We start from the raw sequence: 22,735 nt of genomic DNA on the forward strand, positions 1-22,735 counted from the left end.
TCTCTCTCTCTCTCTCTCTCTCTCTCTCTCTCTCTCTCTCTCTCTCTCTCTCTCTCTCAGCTGTCGTGGAAACTCCACCACTCTTCCGAAGCTCGAGACACGTGGGGTTGGGGTTTATCCAATCACAACCGAGGGAAATTGCTACTATATATATGAAAAAAGTAAAAGTACAATATTTGCTAAAAAATTGTTTAGAAAAAACAAAACAAAAAACAGTGAAAAGAAAATGAAGTGAAAAATATAATTTATATTTATTGATTTTTACAATAATGCCTAGCCATGGATCACATGACGGTCGTCTTTCACGACCGTCATGGATGAACTTCAATTTTGTGTTTGCAATTTTCCCTTTTTAGCCCGTACATCTACATAAACGTTTTGATTTCAAATATAAAGTAATTATCCAATGTATTAAGGATGTTAGAATTATGTATGGACTATTGGAAGTACCTGTATTTCCCATATTATTCAATAAAAAGTATTTTAATCCGATTGGTGGCCATTTCTTTCTGGTTTCACTACTTGCTTTAAACTAGGCAATCCTATCGGTTGGAAGGTGTATTGCACTCTGATACATTATAATTCTCTTAAAAAATTACCACTAATCATAATAAAATGCTTTTTATTGAACAATACTGAAAATACGGGTACTTCTGAAGACCCGTACATAATATTGACATCCTTGGGCATTGCATAAAAACTTTACATTTGAAATTTGAACGTTTATGTAGATGTACGGATCAAAAAGGGGAAAGGTGCAAACACTATTTTGAAGATCATCCAAGACGGTCATGAAAGATGACGGTCTTGTGATTCAAGGCTAGGGTGACCAGACGGTGGCAGCACACGTGTTGGTCACCTGCCTTTTCCAGTGAAGAAGAAGTAAAAAGAAAACGAGGGAGGATATGATGGTGGTTTGTTTATATTGTTTGTTTACAGATATTAACAGTAATGTGACATTATGTAAACATGTGTAAACATGTGTAACGTGGCGTAAGACGAGGAACATCCAGAGCTCCCTCCGTTGCTTTGTTTTGGTACGTTTCTTTTTTCAAATTTGACTGAAGTTGTGTTATTGTATATTATCTACAATGTTATATTAGTGTTACAACAAACCTCGTGGTCCAGGCGCTCGTGCTAGTACGTTATAACGTTCATTCATAACATTTATAATGAACATTTATTCAACCATCTAAACTTGTGCAGTTTGAACCTTCAGAGCCAAAAAGTGACGTTATTATCTTTACACGATGGCTTTAAAGGTAGCATAGCTCCAATCGGAAGCCTACCTTAGGCAGGGTACGTGATTTTCCTTGGTTAGAATTATTGTTAAACAGCTCTATATTCTGATTGACTCATTGCTATAGAGAGGTGTGTTCAGTAACAGGGGGTCTTCCTGTTGTTGTCTTGTTTAATATTGTATGTCTTTAAATGCAGTGGTGGAAAGTAACTAAGTACATTTACTCAAGTACTGTACTGAAGTACAATGTTGAGGTATTTTTAACGTTACTGGAGTATTTCAAACGTTCAGTACTTTTACTTCTACTCCACTACATCTCAAAGGCAAATATTGTACTTTTACTCCACTACAATTATTTGAAAACTTTAGTTACTAGTTACTTTGTAGATTTTAAACGATTCTGCTATTTTCAAAATATTTTTATACATTTGAAAACTGAAAATGGGACGTTCTGCATAATGAATACTTTTACTTTTAGTACTTTAAGTATATTTTGATACCAATACTTTTGTACTTTTACTCGAGTAAATTTTGAATTCTGGACTTTTACTTGTAACAGAGTATTTGTAACATTGCAGTATTGATACTTTTACTTAAGTAAAGCATTTTAAGCTGAATTTCAAATTTTTTATTTAGATTTTTATTAACGCGAGAACAAAGGCTTCTATTATTGCATTGCAACTTTCCAGGAATAGAAAGCCTGCAGTTTCTATTAGCTTGGATTCCCCATCGATGATGTCACTGGTAGACGGCATGTCTGAACTGTCCACAGCCCTCCTCTGAGACACAGACTGAATAGATAAAGAAATTATCATTTTATCATGAGCATTAGTGAGGACCAAATATATGAAGTTAGGTTGAAAATGGGTGAAGTCATCCTTTAATGAATTGAGTACACAGGACCACAATGGAAACAACAAGCCCTTATAGGGCTTTTTCTGTTATCCCTTTAACACTCGTTGTAAACCGTACCTCTGTACAATCTGCAAGCTGTTAACAAAGTATTCAATCAATAAATCAATCAACCTGTCTCTCCAGCTCTTTATTAAACAGAAAATGCATTTTCAGGTCAGGATACCAATTTTATCCAATCAGGTTAGAGAACCCAGACAGGAATCAGGAAAAACAAGTTAAACAAGTGAAAATGAGCAGACAAAAAGGGAACTGGAACACTATATCCACCTGTTTCCCCGGGAATTTACTGGGGCACAGGCCCTATGCAGAGGCCTGGTGGGGGACATGCATATGTACCGTATAGCCGACAACCGGAACTGACGCCCACCCTCCGCTGGAAACTTGTGGATAAATGAAGCTGATAAATGCGTATACTCTCTCCTGATTGGCTGAAATGTTGTCACCTACCTGAAAATGTATTTTCTGTTTCTTAAAGATCTGGAGAGACAGGGAGACCTCTGTGACTGAACAAACACTATATAAACCGCAATTAGAAGTTCAGAGTGGACTAATGTTGGTCCATTGAGCTCAGTAGCAACGTTATCCATGCCACTGATGTCTCTAAATTAAAAGATCAATACTTGGTGCTCTTCATTTCAATGGGGTTGGGGCCATTAACGGTCCCACCCACGACTAGACTGTCTTTAGATTTAAATCGAAGTATGCCGTTAAGTTGCCCGCAGGGGTCATCATCGCCATGCTGGCTTGTGGTAGACATTATTGTCAAAAAACATACAAATGCGTGGACAATAATATGACCAGAAACACATAAAGAGCTATAGCCGTAAATTACCTTTACAGGTCTGTAACTCTGAGAGTGCACAAATCCTAATTTGCCATAGTATCATACGTATTCTGAAGAAAACCTGGAGACTGACTATCAGTAATTGGGTCTTATGATCAAAATAAGAACATTATAATATGTAAAAATCTAATATTTGCCACGGACAAGGTCAAGTCTTGCCACGGACACATTTGTCCATGTACGGTCGGACACATTGATGACCCCTGGTTGCCCGCCATAGTGGTGAAGAATCATTTGAAGAATAGATAACGTTACACAAGACTAATATTTATTCCTCCTCTTTGTAGGTACATCAACCCTGTCTGAAACATCTTGGAACGTACAAAAGAAGAGAAAGAGAACCAATTCCCCTCTAACAGTAAGTGTATTGCCAAATGCTCTATTTCCGCCCCATACTTCATGTTTTCTTCTAACAACCATCTGCCACTGTCTTATAAACTGTCACAGAGGAGAGACAATGTTTTGTGTTGAATACTTAAAACATGTTGGGAAAAAAAACATGGAAAAAAACAGAAGATCCGAGCACTCAGAACGTTAAGAGGAGAACGGGCTGGTCATTCTGCTTTTATCGACTTAAAACATGTTGTCATTTCACAGCTCACCAAATGTGCTGAAGTTAATTGAAGTTAATTGGGCAGTGTGGAAAAAGACAACTTGTCCTCCTTTTGTTTTGTTCTCTTTCATAGGGACCTCAACAGAAGCTACAATTGCAAGCATGTACACTATTCCCAAGCCACGTTAGCTGCTAGGTTAGCGTAGCCCCAGTCCAGGCTAGCGCTGTTTAGCTTAGCGCCTAGCTAGCCTCGTTAAAAACAACACCGGCTTTGTTAGCCTCCTCACCATGAGTAGCAAGCGAACCGTCTCCACGTTCGGTGGCCCTCTGCCACCGCGACGGTGTGGACTCCTGGACTGCAAGGCCATGATCTCCGGTGACGACCCCCACACCGTCTGCATCTCCTGCCTCGGGGTAGCGCATGCTTTCAAGGCGCTGAAGTACCCCGACGGCCCAGACCACTGCGACACATGCGCTCACTATTCTGAGAGGTTTCTCAGATCCCGCTACGAAGCGGCCAGAGCCTTTGCAGGCCTTTCTCCCGAGCCACACCGTGGAGACGTCGGGGCCTACGAAGCTAGCGGCGCTATCGGTAGGCCTGTCACAATTATTACATAATCGTCTAATCGCAATTATTTTATATAATCGCAATACTTTTTGCATAATCGTCATAATTCCATGTTAAAAAATGACATATATTTTCAAAGAATATCAAAAATAGTGTAAATAGCAGATCTATAAGCTCAAAACGCTTCACGATGCGACGACTTTTGAGCTTATAGATCGGCTATTTCCACTATTAATTTTTTAAGGATAAAGTAATTAAATGTGTTATTTGTCATATCTGCCCTGTGCAACTGTTGTTCCCGAAAGCTAAAAGCCAAACAGAAATGTAATTTTTATTCATAGTGTTCTATTAATTTTCAACGACAGAAACACAATTAAATCGTTAATCGCAATTATTTGAGTAATGATTAATCGTCAACTTAAATTTGTAATAGTGACCGCCCTAGCTAGCGGTTCTCGCTCAGCATTCCCGACCCCCATCTTCGGCCTCAGCAGCGCCTCACTATGGCCCCACCATTGACCACAGCCTCTCTGGGTGGCGGACCTAGCCACTCACAGCGCCACCACGGTAACTTCTAGTTCACGTGATAATCAACCTTTGACGTCAACGCGCAAGTATTAAAAATGTATTCAAAGTCATGAATTTGTTGTAAAACCTTGCGCATATTCAAGACGTTGTGTGAATCAAACGCGAGCGCCCCCCCCCCCCCCCCCCACCCAAAAATTAAAAAAATAAACATTGGCTTGGGAAAAGTGGCTGTTAGTGAGCGACAAACTTCTTCCAATATATTGAGCTGACCTTGCAGCAGTGATCATTCCAAAACGTCTTCTCGCTTCACACAGAAGCCTGAAATAACTATACAAGAAGAAGCAACTGCTAACTTGCCCATAGAATTGAGCACATACTTGGTATTATACAGTTACGCTAGTCAAAAGTAGCATTTTTTTTAAAATCACATCTAGAAAACATAAAAATGCTTATCCACGAAGTAACAGTACTTTTATTTTCAGCTAAAACGAGATTGCAAAGTTGTTGTTCACTCATTCAGCTTAGCTAGCCAATAGCCATGGCTATGGCTAATAGAAAAATAAAAATGGCCAAAGAGGATGAACCCCAGCAGAAACTCTGCCCCTGTGGCAATATAGTGTTCGGTAGGGACCCTCACCCGGTGTGTACGCATTGTCTGGGTCTGATGCGCAAGAGAAGACGAAAGGCCAATCAATGTAGAAGAAGAGAGAAGAGAGAAAAATGTCTTCCTATTCAGACCTGGCAACCTTGTTGAAAATGGCCGATCCACAAGCTCATAACGCATCACGTTTTGATGCATTGTGAGCTTGTAGATCAGCAATTTTCAACAAAGATATTTTGGTGAAGAGTGAAAAAATGTCTGCAGTCAAGTCAAAGTATGTAGGGTTTGAATGGTTAATGATACGGGAAGAGCCTGGAGAAAGTGGAAGGAGTTTGATTGCTAACGACTGATGAGCTGGCTGTGGTGGGAGCAGCAAAACCATGTTTATGATGTAGTAGTGAGAACCAGCCTGTTGAAATGGCCCGCTTAGTTGTTCAGCTGATTTGGCTGCACTGTGATTGGATGGTATATGGACATGTGACCATTCTCACATGTCCGACTTCCTGAACTATTGTGATACTTCATTTGTGTTTTGAAATCATTATACATAATTGGTACCATATGATCGGTATCTTGATTGTCTTGCAGTGGCATATCGACGAGACCGAAGACCAATCCGGGAGGCGTTTGATGACCACCCTTCCGCACAAAGAGAAGTAAGAAGGAACATGTTTTTAAATAGCCTGAGGCTCTCATTGTTCACCTTTCTTTGAGCCCATGCATTTGTTTTGTGATGCTAGTGTCCAAAGACCATGTGAGCAGTAATACATTTATATGTATTCTCTGTTCTATATTTGTATTCACTCCATGTCTCGCTATGGGAGAGCGCCCCCTGGCGTTCTCATAGAAGCATTACTTGATACACTCCAGACGATCCTATTGGCTGGACTCTGATCGCTCCCTGACAGGAGGTCCCACCCTCCTCGTATATTAGTCAGGGGCGTATCCATAACTCCAATTTGCTTTTTCTTCTCGTTCCACGTAGAAGTACTTGATCCCTTCGTCCACCTAAAAGAGTCGAGCATGCTGAGAAGGTCTCACCAGGACAGTATAATATTCTGGACCGCGAGGCGCTGTCGACCGTAGGTAATAAGACGATTACAACAAAACCGCTAAGTAACAGATTACACGGTCTTCCGAGAGCAACTTCGTAAATTCTCTCCGACTAGCTTACAAGGCTACCACCAGCATAGTCTGCTACCAGTTAGCCTAGCCAGGGGCTGCTGATTAGCTTAGTACGCTATCGCTAGCTCCACGCTTCCGCCGACTGTGGTTAGCCACAAGCTACATATCGGACAAACACACCTGCATAGTCTGCTCAACGTGTGGTTTTGTCTCCGGTACAAACTTCATAAGTTTCCACGCATCTCAGCGGGCCATCGCCATATCACGCTTTGTAAGCACGGTATGAGCATGGCACCCGCACCTTCAAGACGCTGGACCAGGAAGGCCCCAGTCCCACAGAAGGATTATGAGAACTGTGGCAACAGCTTCTGTTTACCATGCCTGGGAAGGAGGCATGCACTCCACGGACTGGAGGAGGGGTCAGCATTCTGCTGGGCATGCGGAATGACCGAACCCAAGTTCCTCAAGGAACGGGTGAGGAAGTTCGACAGAACACCCGCGGTCGTACCGAACCCACCCGCGAGAGAGCCCACAGCGGTCGCTCCAGCGGAGGACGAGCCTGGGGATTTGCAACCCTCCAGGCCAGAGGCTGACGAGATATAGTTTGTCACACCACAGGGTTACAGTTACACAACATGTGTACGCAATGTTTTGTGAGCTTGTAGATCGGCTATTTTTGCCACGCTTCACCGTAATGTAGTACGAATTGAATTGTCATTGCAATACATTTGCCAATATCCAGGTTATTCCCTGTCAGCGTCCTGTGTGAACGGCACGTTATTTAAGCCAAGGGCAGAGCTGAAATGGTTGGATGACAGCACTGCCGTTATGTCATCAAGTCATAACTCATAACTCAGATATAGTGGAAAAATCACACCCTGTGTGAAGTGGGCGGTGTCTTGCTAGCTAATCACAATACTGAATGGAGTCGATCAATCATGTACAAAGGATAAATACATTTATTGAAACACTCTTTATGATGGACAAAACCATAACTTGAAAAAAACCAAATTTTGGTTTTTTTCAAGTTATGGTTTTGTCCATCATTCAGGACTGTGATTGGCCAGTGTCACATGACACATGTGCATAGCCCTATATAAGCAACCATAACTTGAAAAAAACCAAATTGAAACTTGAAAAAAACCAAATTTTGGTTTTTTTCAAGTTATGGTTGCTTATATAGGGCTATGCACATGTGTCATGTGACACTGGCCAATCACAGTCCTGAATAGGCTGTGATTGGCCAATCACAGCGCTGGATAATTCTACTAATTTCCTGGGCCCAGATCACAGCGCAGGAAAATGTACATTTTTCCAAATCTCACTTATAGGGGCGGTTTCACCGCCCAAAAAACTGTTAAAGTGGCCTAACTCCAATTTCGTAAAACATATATTTTATATATTTACATGTTTTCAGCCATGACTTCTATAATGAGACATAATTGTATAATGTAATGTGTTTAGAAAATCATAACATTACCTTTACAGGTTCTTTAAAGGGGTATTTCACTTTCAAAAAAACTTTTGGTCATTTTATCGTCTACTCAGGCTTTTGTGAGCCCCCCAGACAGTTTTTAAGTTGCTCGATTCAGTATTTATATATTTGATATTCATTTTATCAGACACGCCCCCTTCCTGTACAAACCCATTGTAACTTCAAACTCCATTTTAACCATGTTAGATTCATCAAAAACACCCGTCCTTGGTTCTGGTGACTCACCCTGCCCTCCTAATGCGTGAGGGGCCGTGTTTTTCTGATTATTTTTTTCATTTATTTTATTTTATTTTTTCATTGTATTTTATTTTTTCAATTTTCAAAAAGAAATATTTAAAATAAATGAAAAAAGTAATTGAAAAAACACAGCCCCCTCGCGTATTAGGGGGGCGGTATGAGTCACCAGAACCAAGGACGGGTGTTTTTGATGAATCTAACATGGTTAAAATGGAGTTTGAAGTTACAATGGGTTTGTATAGGAAGGGGGCGTGTCTGATCAAATGAATATCAAATGTCTAAATACTGAATCGAGCAACTTAAAAACTGTCAGGGGGGCTCACAAAGGCCTGAGTAGATGATACAATGACCAAAAGTTTTTTTTAAAGTGAAATATCCCTTTAAGTATAGCATCTTGAAGTTCAGGCTTAATCAATGTAAATGTAAAAAAAAAAGTAAAACAATCGATAGGTTAATAATGATCTAATTGTAATAGATCCCTATTTTGGGCATGTCATAGGCGAAAAGCTTCGAAACATTTTAAAAAACAATGATAGGTGAAATAGCATACCTGCTATTTTAACTGTTTTTGCATGACACCGTTAAATAAAAATAAAATAACGCTTAAGTGGTTCATCGATTCGTCGATATAGAAAATGTTTCAAAAACTAAATAAAACGCTTCTCCACTAATTGATTAATCTAGAAAGTAATCAGTAGAATAATCGCTAATAGAAAGTTGCAGCCCTACAATATAACAATAAAAATGGAATGATCAATAAACCAAAAAAAATTAATTTTCATAAACACCAATTAAATATGACATTGCAAATGAGTAGTAAGAAGGGTACACTTATATTTATTATTATTTCTCACCTACACATCATCAAATTATACTCATACTGTATATACATGTATATCTTATCTCAATGTAGGCTTAATTATCCAGTGAAATGGTGATAGTATATTGAGAAATATTCCTCCTATTCTTGATTGCACAGTTGGGTAGGCATTTGTTGTTCCTAATAATGTACATAACGATGAAATATCAGATATTGCCGGCTTGTTTCAGTTTCACTTTATGGTAAAATGGTGTCCTTTCAGGTGACTTACCAGCGAGTTGTCAATGTTGTTGAGCGGAGGACGACCACGAATCGCTCAGAAGTGTCATACGATAGAGGCTATGATGATGATGACCAACGGTACTACAGCTCTCGAAATGCACCAGACCAAAGAGGCTACCGTGGAGAAAACACGTACCCATCCGATGACCGTAGCTACATGGACGAACACCTCAAGCAATACCCCAGTGCACGCCCCATACCACAGTTGGTAAGATGGAGCTGTTCAGTGACTTTGTTAACTATTCTCTGCAGTGGTGTCATTTAAGCACATGTGAAGTTAATGTTATTTTATCATTTTTACCGCCAATTTGGGAACGATGCAAGTTGGGATTGCATGCCCCACCCGGTTACGCAATACCTGTTTGTACCCATTGTCAGCGTACCTGTTGTACCTGTTTGTCTGTCTGTGTCCCTTTTATGCCCATATATATTTTCTTTTAAGATCCCTCCTGAGGTTCCTTCCATTTGTTTTCCTTTTTTGATTGATTGTCCAAGCTTTTTGTGTTCCTTTGTTAAATGTGGGCCTATAAAGCCCTTTGGGACTGTAACCGTGATTAAGGGCTATACAAATAAACTTGACATGCGGTGCCCCGGTGGATCACTGAGTAAGAGCGCATACCATATAATTAAGGCTATAGTCCGTCCCACAGCTGACCCCGGTTTGAATCCGACCCAAGGCTCTTTACTGAATGTTATCAGATTTGGTATATGGTTACAGTACATTAAGGGACGGTGGTGTCTGCCAGAAGTAGGAGTAAATCGAATCGGTGTCTCAAATACAGCCAGCCATATTAACCACATGAACCCTAGCGTCCCTATTCTGACTTCTGTGCATGACATAATAGGCGTACATTCAGCGAAAATACGTGAACATTCTGTGTATACAAGCTCACAACTTGGAACTCACTTATTGCGAGAGCTTTGGCGAAGAGGGAAAAATGGAGTGGACCAAGTACAGACCCCTGGGGGAACCCTGTCAGCAAAGTATGGTTAAATTACTTAAAACGGTGCACTGTTGTGGCAAAACATACCACACAACTACAACCCTAATATCTTTGCTGTTTTCATCCATCTCACCAAGACACTCTTGTCAGGTTACTGTACAGGTTACTTGAAAGTGAGGAAATAGCCAGCACACAATGAATGTCCTTTTCACATGGTTTTATTTACCTCTCATGGATGGAACAACGGACGCGTTTCAACCAATTGTATATGATGCAATCAAGTCCAAATGAATACAGGTGCCAACTGTTATCACCTTGAAAGCTAGCAATGAAGACTCGATATTATTCAAATGGTACCAGGAAAGGACAGATGCCATGGGAAATACTAGTGTCTAATAGGAATAGTAATAAAGTACATATACAATTCATAAGATCACACAGAGCCCACTCTGTAAACATAATACAGGCCACTACAGGGCGTACTAGGTGCCTGAAAGGTTAGTCAACCTGACAAACAAGTGACTCGTGAGATTCAACAGTACATACTATGACGGAATCAAAAATGATTTTTTTGGACTTGATTGTATCATATCCTATTTATAGCTCACTTCCTGTTGTCTTGGCACAACTATGAGGAAGACCTGTTTGGTTGAAACGTGTTCGTTGTTGAAAAGGAGATTCATTGTGTGCTGGCTATTTCCTCACTTTCATGACATTGAGCCGTGCACCGTAAGACTACACAGGCCTTCTGCTTTGCAGTCATTTCTCTCAGGTCACTGTACTTGACAATTAAATCAATTGTAATTTTAATATTCTTTCCAGGAGGAACCCCCCTATGGTTCACCCAGAGAGGATTTTCTTATAAGGCGACAAGTGGAGATAAGTTCTGGGAGGTAAGAATGGTGTCTTCCTGTGATGTTTCCACAGTTTACCAACTTGATATACTGAGGTGTGTATTATCAGCTTTTTTTCTGGGGTCATTGTAAGGTTGCCAAATTGAGAACTTTGTCAGGTGTTGCGCTATTTCTGTGTGGCTGCAACAAAAGTGGAAAAGTGCAATGCAAATGCAATGTTTGAAACGACCACTTGGAGGCAGCATATGCTCTATTTTACAAGCATTATAATGAGTTCGAAAATGGTTTGTCTGATACAATGTGTATTTCTTTTGTTGTATGACTGTTCTCTAGTAAAGTAGTAGTTTGTGTCAAGGTCAGATAATGTCATTCTGCTCCAGTAAAGTTTTGATTAGCTTTGTTAATTTCTGTCTCAGTATTTCAAGGCAACTTCTGCATGAAGACTATGGTCAAGTGGCTGTAAATTAGGTCTGGGACGATATGGACAAAATCAATTATCACAATACTTTTGATACAAAACCGCTATCAATATTGTGAGTATTGTGATAATTTAATATAATTGATAATTTTCAAAACATTTGTGAAAAAGAATTGTGAACAAAAATAGTGATAAAAAAATTGCTATAAAACGAGGCTTAAAGTGATAAAAATCAAGAAAAGACAACTTACGCCATATCACGATATTATGATATCCAATCTAGTCTCCTATCACAATCATATCACAAGCCCAACCCTACTGTAAATGTTAGAAATGGTTGCCTTGGGAAAAAAAAATCTGAGGTTCATTCATGTGCTTTTGCTCCGCTCTACTAGAGGTTGTTTGCTGCAGGAAGCTCGGCAACACACACAACACGGCTAAATCCAGGGGTCTGTCCCATAAAATAAATGCCCAGAAAGCTGTCTTGCCCTAGCCATTACAGCATGCCAACAGCTCCTGCAGGCCAAGGCCCCCCCCCCCCTCCCCTCCTCCCCAGGAGTCACACAAGGCTAGAGATGGGGGGGGGGGGGGGGGGACAAAGGGCACCAGTGTCTACTCCCTGAGCCAAGGAGCCAAACCCCCGCACCAATACCAGCTGGGCCACTCCCTCTCAAATACCTACACACACCTCTTAGACTTAGACACCCTGAACTATCTATGCCCTCCTCTGTCTGTCTTTATTGACCAATTTACTGTATATCAGGGGTCTTCAACAGGGGGTCCTCAGAGGTACTACAGGGGGTCCGACAAAATCTTTGTGCGATGGGGAACATTAGCCGAAAATAGCAGATCTAGAAGCTCACAACGCCTGCGAGGCGTTGTGAGCTTGTAGATCTGCTATCTTCGGAGAGCTGGTGTAGAGGGAAAAAATACAGAGCCAACGGTCAAGTTGACTAAATCTTGAGGGTTTAAAAGGTTAACTATCTGAAAAAGTTTAATCTGCAACGCAATTTTATACAATATGTAGGGTCCCTGCTTCATCTCTCTCTCAGCCTGAAAAATGTTGAAGACCCCTGCTGTATATATATCATGGTGTGAAATTGGCCCTATGACGATCGTTGCAGATGTTCAGCATTGTACTGCAATGCAAGGTCTTTGGCATGGAAGTCTTACACCAGTGCCTAAGAGAAAGCATTCTGCAGAGAGATTTGTATCCGAATGTCAAAGTTGCTGTTGGACAGACGGGACACTCATGATGATACATGTGTGTGAACATGACCGTTACTGTGTCTGTGCATCAGGAATAGCAACTTGTTAACATCGCTGGAGCCCAAAGGAGGCCCCATCATGCTTTAGTTTGGGGAAGTCTTATGCTCAGGTTTCAGCGCTTGCGGTCAAGACGCCGCAGACAGCCTCATCGTCGCCTTAAGTGACAGACAGGAATCATTGGGCAGGAAGTCTTTGGAGGGTGTCCTCTTGCACAAGGTGTCTGTAAGCCATGTGCAAAAGAGTCCCAACATCTTTCCGCATGCACTCAGTCGCGCCACCAGGCTTTCCACCATGGAGGAAAGTCTGGTTTTCATTCTAAGACTGGGCCGTGTGATCCGGTTTAGAAAAAAATTGATTCCTGTGGTGGGTTCCAGTTGGCAATAAAAGATGCATGTACCATCTTTACCACCTATGTCAGAGTTCATGTTGATAAAGACTAGAAGAACTTGTGTGTGTGTGTGTGGGTGTGTGTGTCAACAACAGAGGCGAGAAATGGATTGTTCAGTCTGCTCCGTTGTGGAACTATTGACCTCTGATGACAAATGCCAGATAAGATGTAAAATGGGAGCCTTATTAAGTTGGTGCTACTATTGTACAAGATAGTCACTTATTAGATGTCCCTCAAAAGTGTCTTTGCTGAACTAAGCCTTTTCTTTTTTTCTTTTGTAAACCATCTTTTTGCTCAAATGACCTCAGGCAAACTTGAAGCATGGTCACAATGTTTTGTTATTGGGGCTTTATCAACAAAAGCAAGGAAGTATGCAGTGACAGGTTTTCTGCAGTTTTCTTAGGTTTTGCTTTACTTTAGCTCCATCTGGGGCCCAGGGATAATTTTGAGCTTCAGGTGATTTTCCAAGTAATTGCTCGGGGCTTAAAGTTAATGTGCCGTTTTGTTTTTAGTGCTCAGAAGATATACTGCATAAATCTGTGCTGTATTTAGAAACTATCCCTTTGTCTTGTGGTGTTTTTTTGTGTCAGATGTTTAACCTCTAAAGTGCTTGATTTGTGCTCCCATCATGTCAACCGCCTGTATGTACAATGTATAGCAACTCCTTTTCTTTCCATAGCCGTGTGATGTTAGTTTAGCAGGGCCACTGAAGTATTACGATGGCAGTTAAGTTTATTTGGCAAAAGGCAAGCTGAGCCTTGGCTACTTCAAACAGGCCATGCGTCGTAAAAGCTGTAGGCCTTGTTAGGCCTGCTCTTTGTTTTGGATGTGACTTAAGTTCAGGACGAGGTCAGGACAACCAGGTGTCCATTCATTTATACCTCTGCTTGGCACTAAAGCATGTTGTTCAGGCTCAGGCATTCAGTCAACAAACAAACAATTACCTTGCTAAATACTGTACTTGAGATTACAATTAAAACAGCGTATCATCGCTGTCGGGCAGAAACTTTGTATCTACAGCTTTTTATATCGTTTTTTAGTTTTTTCATAATGCTAATGGTCATCTTTTAACCACTTTAGCCATCTTTTATACTTCGTAGTACATTTTTTGAAAGCTTTTTCTATAATGCTATGCCCAAACTAGGGATTCAGTCTGTCTGTGGGTTTTTATAAATACTTAACCAATGAAAAGTTTTAACAAGAGCTTGTCACTAAATAACGATTGGAACAATTTATTTCCCGAAAAGTAAATACGTTTTGAGATACAAGGGTTTCCGACCGACAGTGACAATACATAGGCCAGGATTTGAGTTGACACAATGACAAGTGAGTGTTATATGCACTGGCGTCGTAAAGACTAAGGTTTAGCCCAGGCTCTAGATTAAGTATTTTCATAACAAGACTGAATACACTAAGCTAGGCCAACCCTTTGACAGCAAGGCTAAGTGAAATGAACGATGGTGCGGAGTGCAGTTACCTTTTTTGCTCCCCCATATATCACAACTTTTTAATATTTATAGCAGGCCTTTCACAAAAATAGCATTACATGATGCCAAGGGTACATGTCACTAAGAGATAAAGTGTGGCTTTCATGAATATGACTTACATTTAGTTGAGTGGCTTTTGGACTAAATATACAGTTTGCTGCTGCTGCTGTCGGATAAAAAAACTAATGTATCATTGCTTTTCTTTATTTACTCAAAATGAACGCTTTTCGTTGTCTGCAGAGCAAAAGCCCATTCAGAAACCATTTTATAATTGTTGGGGAAAAGATAATAGTACAAATTTATATTTATTTATTTATACTCTTATTATGTGAGCATAATGGGCCAATAAAGAGATTATGATTCTGAAAGCGCTCAAATCGTCATGCAGTTGAGACATTAAATTGTGGTATTAACATTATTGTTATCATGGTTATAATTGCAAGGTAATGAAAATCATCGACCCGACAGACAGTGAATTTTTTTCTCAGTCTCTGTGTTATTTCCATGATGTTTGGCAGGGACAGAGCTGCTCCGTATGTCAGCAGCAGAGGTCAAGGGTTAAGCCCTCTCATGACAGTGACACGCATGTCAGACAGAGGAGACAACAAGCTGATGTCATCACATTCACACGCAGCCCGGGGGTATGTATGCTTTTCTGTTACGTTGGCCGATCAAACTAATTGATTAAAAAATATATATATTGATAATCTTCATTAATCAATTAATAATAAATCCCTATTTTGGGTATGTCATTATAGGCTATCACATTATAGGCTATCGCTTTTATATCACTATACAAGCTCACAATGCATCGCGATGTGACACTTTCTGAGCTTGTAGATGGGCTATTTCCACTATTTGCATGAAACTGATGTTAATGTTGGTCCGTCAGTACGTCCCATCCAACATTTAGCTCGCAGTGAGCTATGAGCTTGTATATCTGCTATTTTTGAATAGCCAGCGTATAAAATATGGATGAAATGGTTAAAATTATTGTGCTGCTGTTTTAACAAATTTAGCTGGGGACCCCCCTGGTTTTAAGAACCGCTGGGCTATAGCAGTAGCAGATCTACAAGCTCACAACGTGTCAACCTTGAACCTTCAGTCTTGAACGTTGCACACAAAGTTTATCTCATAAATAATAGCCAGATCCAGATTGCGTGATGAACTCGTTTTGTTGGCAACATAAGAGAGAGAGAGTCTTCTGTCTTTTTTTGGTCTTTTTTCTTTTTACCAACTACACAGAATTGTCACCCGAATTTTGTTCTTGCAATGTATACAGTATATGAGCCAGTGAAACAAAAATAAATATACGTGTAATGCAAGTGTAAAAAAAGGAATCGCACATTGGAACTGGATATCTATAGGAGTAGGTAGGCATACGGTACACACACTTTTTTGACAAATTATGCATCACCTGAATTCATTTTCAGTGATGGCAGTGATACTGACAACCACAGCAAGGCATTCATTATATTTCATGGGAAATGTAAGATACAAGCTGTACTATAATAGTACAAATTGTTTGTTTTGCTAGTAGGATATTCTCAGCTGGCAATTTGACCAGTATGTCAATTCCATCAGCATTATTTTGCACAAGGCAATTTTTACAGTCACGTTTTTATTTTCCCATTGTTCACAAGCTTTCATCACAGATGGAGCGTAGGGAGCCGGGAACTAAATACCGTGGCCAGGACTGGATTTGATTATAGGCCTGTCACAATTATTACATAATTATTTGAGATCCTCACAACATTTTTTGCATAATCGTCATAATCATTTCCATGTTAAAAAAGTTGAAAAATTGTGAAAACTTGTGCAAATCTTTGAATATATATACTTTTTCAAAGCGAACATCTGTAACTCTGTGCTTCTGGGGGGGGGGGGGTCCCTGGAACACAATATTTTGAGATGAGGGCGGTCCCCGGCCAAATACATATAATTTTGGGGGTCCTTGACATGAAAAAGTTTGAGAACCACTGATTATACAAACATATTTTTTTCAGAAAACTGTTAGGATTTAGAAGACATTTTGTAGAATCGACCTCAGTTCTAAATGGGTTATTAATTCTTGCGTGTTTGTGTTCCCCAGGGACGACTATGACGACTACCCGCCATGGAGAGAGTCCTCGTTAAATACGTCGCGCGATCGCTCTCCTCCTCGCGATCGGTCTCCTCCTCCTCCCAGGAGGGAAGTCCAGACGTGTGTGGTACCCAGTGCCCAGGGTTCGGGGTCCAGCAGTAGGAGCTACACCCCTGAGAGGGACACGGGCTACACCTACCAGCAGCTCCAGCAAAGGCGTAAGAGCTCATCATCTTCATCTAAGCGAGACGCGTCGCATTATCAGCCCGTAGATCAGTGGTTCCCAAACTGGCAGTGGTGGAAAAAGTACTCAAATGTTGTTTTACTTAAGTAGAAGTGTCAATACTGCAATGTAGAAATACCCTGTTACAAGTAAAAGTATGGAATTCAAAATTTACTTGAGTAAAAGTACAAAAGTGTTGGTATCAAAATGTACTCAAAGTGCCAAAAGTAGAAAGTAGTCATTATGCAGAATGTCCCATTTCAAGTGTTCAAATGTATAAAAAATCTTTTGAAATTAGCAGATCTACAAGCTCACAATGCGTCGCGAGACTCGCGACGCATTGTGAGCTTGTAGATCGGCTATTTTCAAATGGCTAAAATGTATATAGGGCTGAAGTGGTTACTGTATGTTTTGTAATAATAATCAAAATCTTCAAAGTAACTACCGGTAGTAATTAAAGTTTTCAAATAATTGTAGTGGAGTAAAAAGTACAATATTTGCTCCAGTAAAGTAAAAATACTCAAAATTGTACTTAAGTACAGTGCTTGAGTAAATGTACTTAGTCCCCAAATATATCTTTTTTGCACATAAAGCTCATTATAGCTTTATGTGCAATAAAACAACATACAGTGTATACAGGGTATCTGCACATTTCTAAAGTGACAATTTAATGACGTCTAAGACCTTTTTAATACCAAATTGGCCAAATTGTAAAATATTACGTAGGAAAGAGGAAAACGTGAAAATAGCTACAAGCTCACAGCGCCTCGCAGTTTTCACCATATTTATCTGTGGAACTGAGTCAAACTAAATGTAATGCCTGAAATTCCAAGTGCTTGTCAGGGTGGGTGGTCCCCAGTTTCACGCAAAAATAACTAAATTAGCTCATCAATAACCTCATAACACAAAGTGATGTGATCACCCATTTTTGCTATTTTCACTATTTTTGTCATTTTTGAAAATGTTGATTATTTTATATAAATCGATCTGTCTTTTTATAATCGATTTATTAAATTGATTAGTTTGATTAACTGTTGTACTCCTTAAGAGATTTTCACCTCGCGATAAGCATCGCATGTTAGCCTGGAAACCAAACGAATCTGCTATTGCAAAAAAAGAATTGCCCTCTGCAGATATGGTCTGGCACCGCCAGGGTTGCGTTGGTCACGGGACGGGCTAACAACGCCGTGCAACCACTATGTTGAGCTGGAGCACGCGCAAGCAGTGGCATAGATTTAAAACAACCTTAAATTCACACCTCAACAAAGTTTAACAAAGGCTGCCGACTGGCGGTTGTCACAGCAGCATGAATTAACATAGGATTAACATATGAATGAGCCTAGATGCATATCAATTGTCCATTGTGCGACCTGTAGTGTAGGTGTTAAGCGGCGTGCGCGTGACGTCATTAAAATAGAGTGCAACCACTTTCCAAATCACCCATGCAACCCTGGGCACCGCTCAGTTGTGATTGGATTTCACTCCCTTCGAAGTAGTGAGGGACCAATCAGGGTTTATCACCAGAGGCGTTTTTTGAATTTGCCCCTTAGAAACGCAGGTTCCACACAGAGATTCCAGACTAATATCGCATGTAGCTTTTGTCGCATGAATAAATGGCGTATAAATTAGGCTTTACGAGTTTAAAAAAACGAATCATAAATTATTTTGTATGTATTAGCTGTCATTTGTTTTGATTAGTATTGATTATTGAGTATTGACTATTATATATTTATTTATCTTCCAGGTTATGAAGATCCTTTAGGCCATAAAATAGACCGGGGTAAGTTTATAAACTCAGGAACTATCCCTTGGCTTTCAGGTTAGCCAATTGGTCCCCTTCTCCTTGTATAATTAGATAATTGAATTACTAATATTATTATTATTTTAAGTATAACATAATTGCACTATTTTCCAGTAGAAAACTACGCATGCCTTTTTAACACACTAAGAAATGTCATCATGAGACAAATGGATTTCCAATTCCAAATCCATTGTTTTCATGCTGGATTTTCCATCCTTTCTCAAATTTTAACAATACTCGCAATGGTCCTGGCCATTTGATCTTTTCCCACGGTAGATAGCGTGTCCCTGAACTCTGTGACTCCCTGTGATTGGCTGCGACCCGCGAGAAAGCTGAGAAAGCATGTCTAAGTGTGGAATTGCTACAGTAGCACTATGCATTTCATCTGGTCTAAGCAGAAAATGGCATCAGTGAAGGGGGGTATACATGAATGTGTACGCATTATGCAGAATAGGAGGAAGAAGGGAGACAATAGGCAGCCATATTGGAAAGAAAGTTGGCCTCTTCCTTACTTCCTTCACAGGTGTTGCCAATGATGCTAATTAAGGCTCTGTTCCATTCTGGCCCAACAGAGTCAGGGTGCTGATATTGTGCATTGTTGGCTTGGCTCACTGGAATGACTCTGCTACACCAGACGTGGGTCTCAAGTGTGGTCCAGGGACCCTCGTGGTTCCTTGAGGGGGTTCCAAATGGCCCCTTCACGGGTGTGTAACTCTGAGAGTGGCCCAGTTCAGGTCCTCAACTGTCTCAGAGCTTGTGCCAAAACAATGCCAAACAGTCATCAGTTTTCCCTTTCTTACTAAAGGGTGACTTAGTTGCACAATGAAAATAACACTGTTGTGAGCTTGTACATCGGATATTTCCCGTACGTGAAACCAGTGTGCAACTTAAAGGGATAGTTCACCCCCAAAATGACTATCGACTATCGATTAGTCACCCCATGGAGACTTGAATTAATGGATATTTTTTGTCGCATTCCTAAGCCAATAATTTGATGACCGGCAGCAGTTCCAGTAGGAGACACAAAGAGGCTCCTTTGCATCTCCTACCGGAGCCGCTGCCTACCGGTCCGCTAGTCATCAAATTATTGGCTTAGGAATGCGACACGAATTCAAGTCTCCATGGGGTGACTAATCACTAGGATTTTATTTTATTATTTATTATGCAGTAAGTATGCCTCAGAGTCTGAAAGACAATGTCAGTAAAGTTTCAAAGAATCCGACAGGGACCCGTCCTTTTTAAGCAAAGCATCTGCTGTGAGACTTGTGCACCGTGAGAGCCCAGGATGTGCTGGAACATGTTAAGATGCTAATTACACTCAAGCAGCACACTTGCTGGGAAAACGATAGCCTTGGTTTTTTATTGTGGTGCTTTGGCTTTGGATTCAAGGTCTGACCTTTCCTTGGTGTGAAAGTAGCGTGCACAACTGACGGAACAGATGTCTTCACAATCACACCACGCCAGTCCAGTTCTGTAAGTCTTCAGATGTTCTATCTTAGAGCAGGGGTTCACAAAGTTTGCCATGCCAAGGACCCCCAAATAGCCATATCCTCTGGCTATGACCCCCTCCAAAAAAAAACTAAGACTGTGTGTGTACTAAAACAAAAGAAGCACAGTAAAATTATAAATTAGATTTTAATTGAAATTATTATTACCCTGTTCTAATCTAGACCAGTGGTTCACAACATCTAACATTTTCAAAATAATTGAAAATAGCCGATCTACAACCTCACAACGCCTCGTAACTGAGCTTGTAGATCGGCAATTTTCACAATATTTATCTGTGGAACCGAGTCAAACTAAATGTAATGCCTGAACTCCTACATTCCAGCTTCTCAGGGTTTGGTGGGGGGGGGGTCCCCAGTTCAAATATGATTATTTTGGGGGGTCACGGCCTGAAAAGGTTGAAAATCTTGAATTTTTTTTTTTTTATTGAAAAAAAAAAAACTGTTAGGATTTAGAAAAAAAATTAAGAATCGCCTCAGGTCTTAATGGGTTAACTCTCTCAGTGCCAAGCCCCGAGTTATCCCGAGTTTTTTCTGAATGCCCTCAGTGCCAGAACGAAAAATGTTTTTTAATGTTCAGAACCCAAGATATCATTATCTGAAGATGTGCAGCTCCATTCACTCTTTGTTTAACTTATGACTGAAAAAGGCTGTATCTCGCTTCCTAAGCACTTTTTTTTTACTTTGAAAAAAAAGAAATTGCTAGCAGTTTAGAGAACATATTTTTTTATTTAATTGGCACTGAGAGAGTTAATAGGTTGAATTGTACATGTTGTGACATGTTTCTATGTTAAAGTGCCTTAATTTCTAAGTTGCATAAACATGTTTATGTTTCGTAAACTTCCTCCCTGTGAAGACGCAATTAAATGTTGAGAAAGCGGAGTCCCGCTACTCCATCTGGGACATGAATTAGTCCAACACAAACTACACAGAACTGGTAATGATGATGATAAAGAATACACAATACACTTACACATGGGAGTGCCCCCCCCCCCCCCCAGAATGTTTATAACAATACATGTACATTATCTTATCTAAAAACCTAGATGTACTATTAACAACATGAACCAAACCGTCCCTATTCTGGCCATGTCATAATAGGTGAAAATAGCAGATCAACAGGCTTGCGACGCATTGTGAGCTTGTAGATCGGCTATTTTCTGCAAAGAGATGTGTCTTTAGCCTTATGCCTAAACTTTTTTGACATTTTTTACTATTTTGAAAAACATTTTAAAATAGTTCAAATAGCCGATGTACATCGGCTATTTGAACTATTAAAAAAAGTAAAAAATGCCCCAAAAAAGTTTAGGCATAGGGGTAAGGCAAGATAGGGCCTGTGGTGTAGAGGGAAAAAAGGAGGTAAATATAGACCCCTGAGGGGTCTCCGGTGAACAACGTATAATAGGGTTTGGATAGTACATGGGTTTTTCAACAGGATGAAATGTTATCCAATTAATAATCGTTCATGGCTGCCATAGGTCCGTCTGTTAAGAAACCTGACAATTGTGGAAGTACAGGAGGCATTTGGAGCAGTCCATCCGTCATGGCTCAGTTGCAAGCAGACTGGCAGCACAGCATGCCCTGTGTGCCCGATAAGAAAAGAATGCAGACTGTGTTTGTCCTATTGAACAGCTGTCTGTTTGCAGTTCTACCTCAGATTGACTAGCCTCAGATGTGTGTGTGTGTGTGTGTGTGTGTGTGTGTGTGTGTGTGTGTGTGTGTGTGTGACTAGCCTCAGATGTGTGTGTGACTGTGTGCGTGTGTGAGTGTGTGTGCGTGCGTGCAAGCATGTTGCCAATGCCAACTTGCCCACATGCTGTATTATGTGTTAGGAAGCACTTGAATCGTAAAATATTCGTTTAATAGAACAAAGCCATAAACTAAAATAGACAATTGTCTTCTTTAGCTATCAGCAGTCAGGCAGATCTCCATTTTTCTAGCTTCATTACACATTGGGTTTTAATATGGACCCCTGTATCGCATGAGCTATAAATGTCTGTTCGTTATAATCTTTCATGGGTTTTCACGGTTCTCTGCTCATCATTGATTTGCAATTCATGACCATCTGCTGCAGCAAATTTTCCATTAATCATTTGAATTACGCTTCTTGGTAATTCGCCACAGATTCGGTGCGTGGCAGCCTGGCAAGCATTGTAGTGAATATACTGTGCATGTATATTTGATCAGATATTCTTTACCAGGCAAACAAACAGGCTTGTTCTTCATGTTAATAATAAGAGAAAAGTTTTGCGCTCTTGACTCGAGGCCTGTCCATGAGCAGTGGTGGAAAAAGTACTCAAATGTTTTACTTAAGTAAAAGTATCAGTGTAGAAGTACTCTGTTACAAGTAAAATCCCGGAATTCAAAAATGACTTGAGTAAAAATACAAAATTACTTCAAGTACAAAAAGTAAAAGTACTAAAATGTTTGAAAATAGTAGTTAATAATAGTTGTGAGCTTGTAGACCTAGGTATAAAATAGGGCTAAAGTGGTTAATGTATGTTTTATTATGTAATCATTTATATCTGCAAAGTAACTAGTAACCTCAAAATTTT

At 40.2% G+C, this 22,735-nt stretch overlaps 1 protein-coding gene across 3 annotated transcripts in view; it reads left to right on the forward strand.

Annotated features, from left to right (window-relative positions):
• Nucleotides 1-893: 893 nt before the first annotated feature.
• Nucleotides 894-22,735, forward strand: part of LOC308092576 (periphilin-1) — a 64,693-nt gene continuing 42,851 nt past the window's right edge. The window contains exons 1-9 of one of the 3 annotated variants that reach the window (XM_080438558.1): nt 894-1,037; nt 3,287-3,357; nt 3,686-4,144; nt 5,838-5,905; nt 9,189-9,416; nt 10,975-11,045; nt 15,087-15,209; nt 16,661-16,869; nt 18,619-18,654. In XM_080438558.1, the coding sequence (XP_080294684.1) occupies nt 3,841-4,144; nt 5,838-5,905; nt 9,189-9,416; nt 10,975-11,045; nt 15,087-15,209; nt 16,661-16,869; nt 18,619-18,654 (1,039 nt within the window). In that variant the 5' untranslated portion in view covers nt 894-1,037; nt 3,287-3,357; nt 3,686-3,840. The remainder of the gene's footprint in view (nt 1,038-3,286; nt 3,358-3,685; nt 4,145-5,837; nt 5,906-9,188; nt 9,417-10,974; nt 11,046-15,086; nt 15,210-16,660; nt 16,870-18,618; nt 18,655-22,735) is intronic. The other 2 variants (XM_080438559.1, XM_080438560.1) reach the window with 2 other exon arrangements.

The sequence above is a fragment of the Gymnoscopelus braueri genome (genome assembly GCF_963280865.1).
Source record: "Gymnoscopelus braueri genome assembly, chromosome: 9".
In the NCBI taxonomy this organism is placed as follows: domain Eukaryota; kingdom Metazoa; phylum Chordata; class Actinopteri; order Myctophiformes; family Myctophidae; genus Gymnoscopelus; species Gymnoscopelus braueri.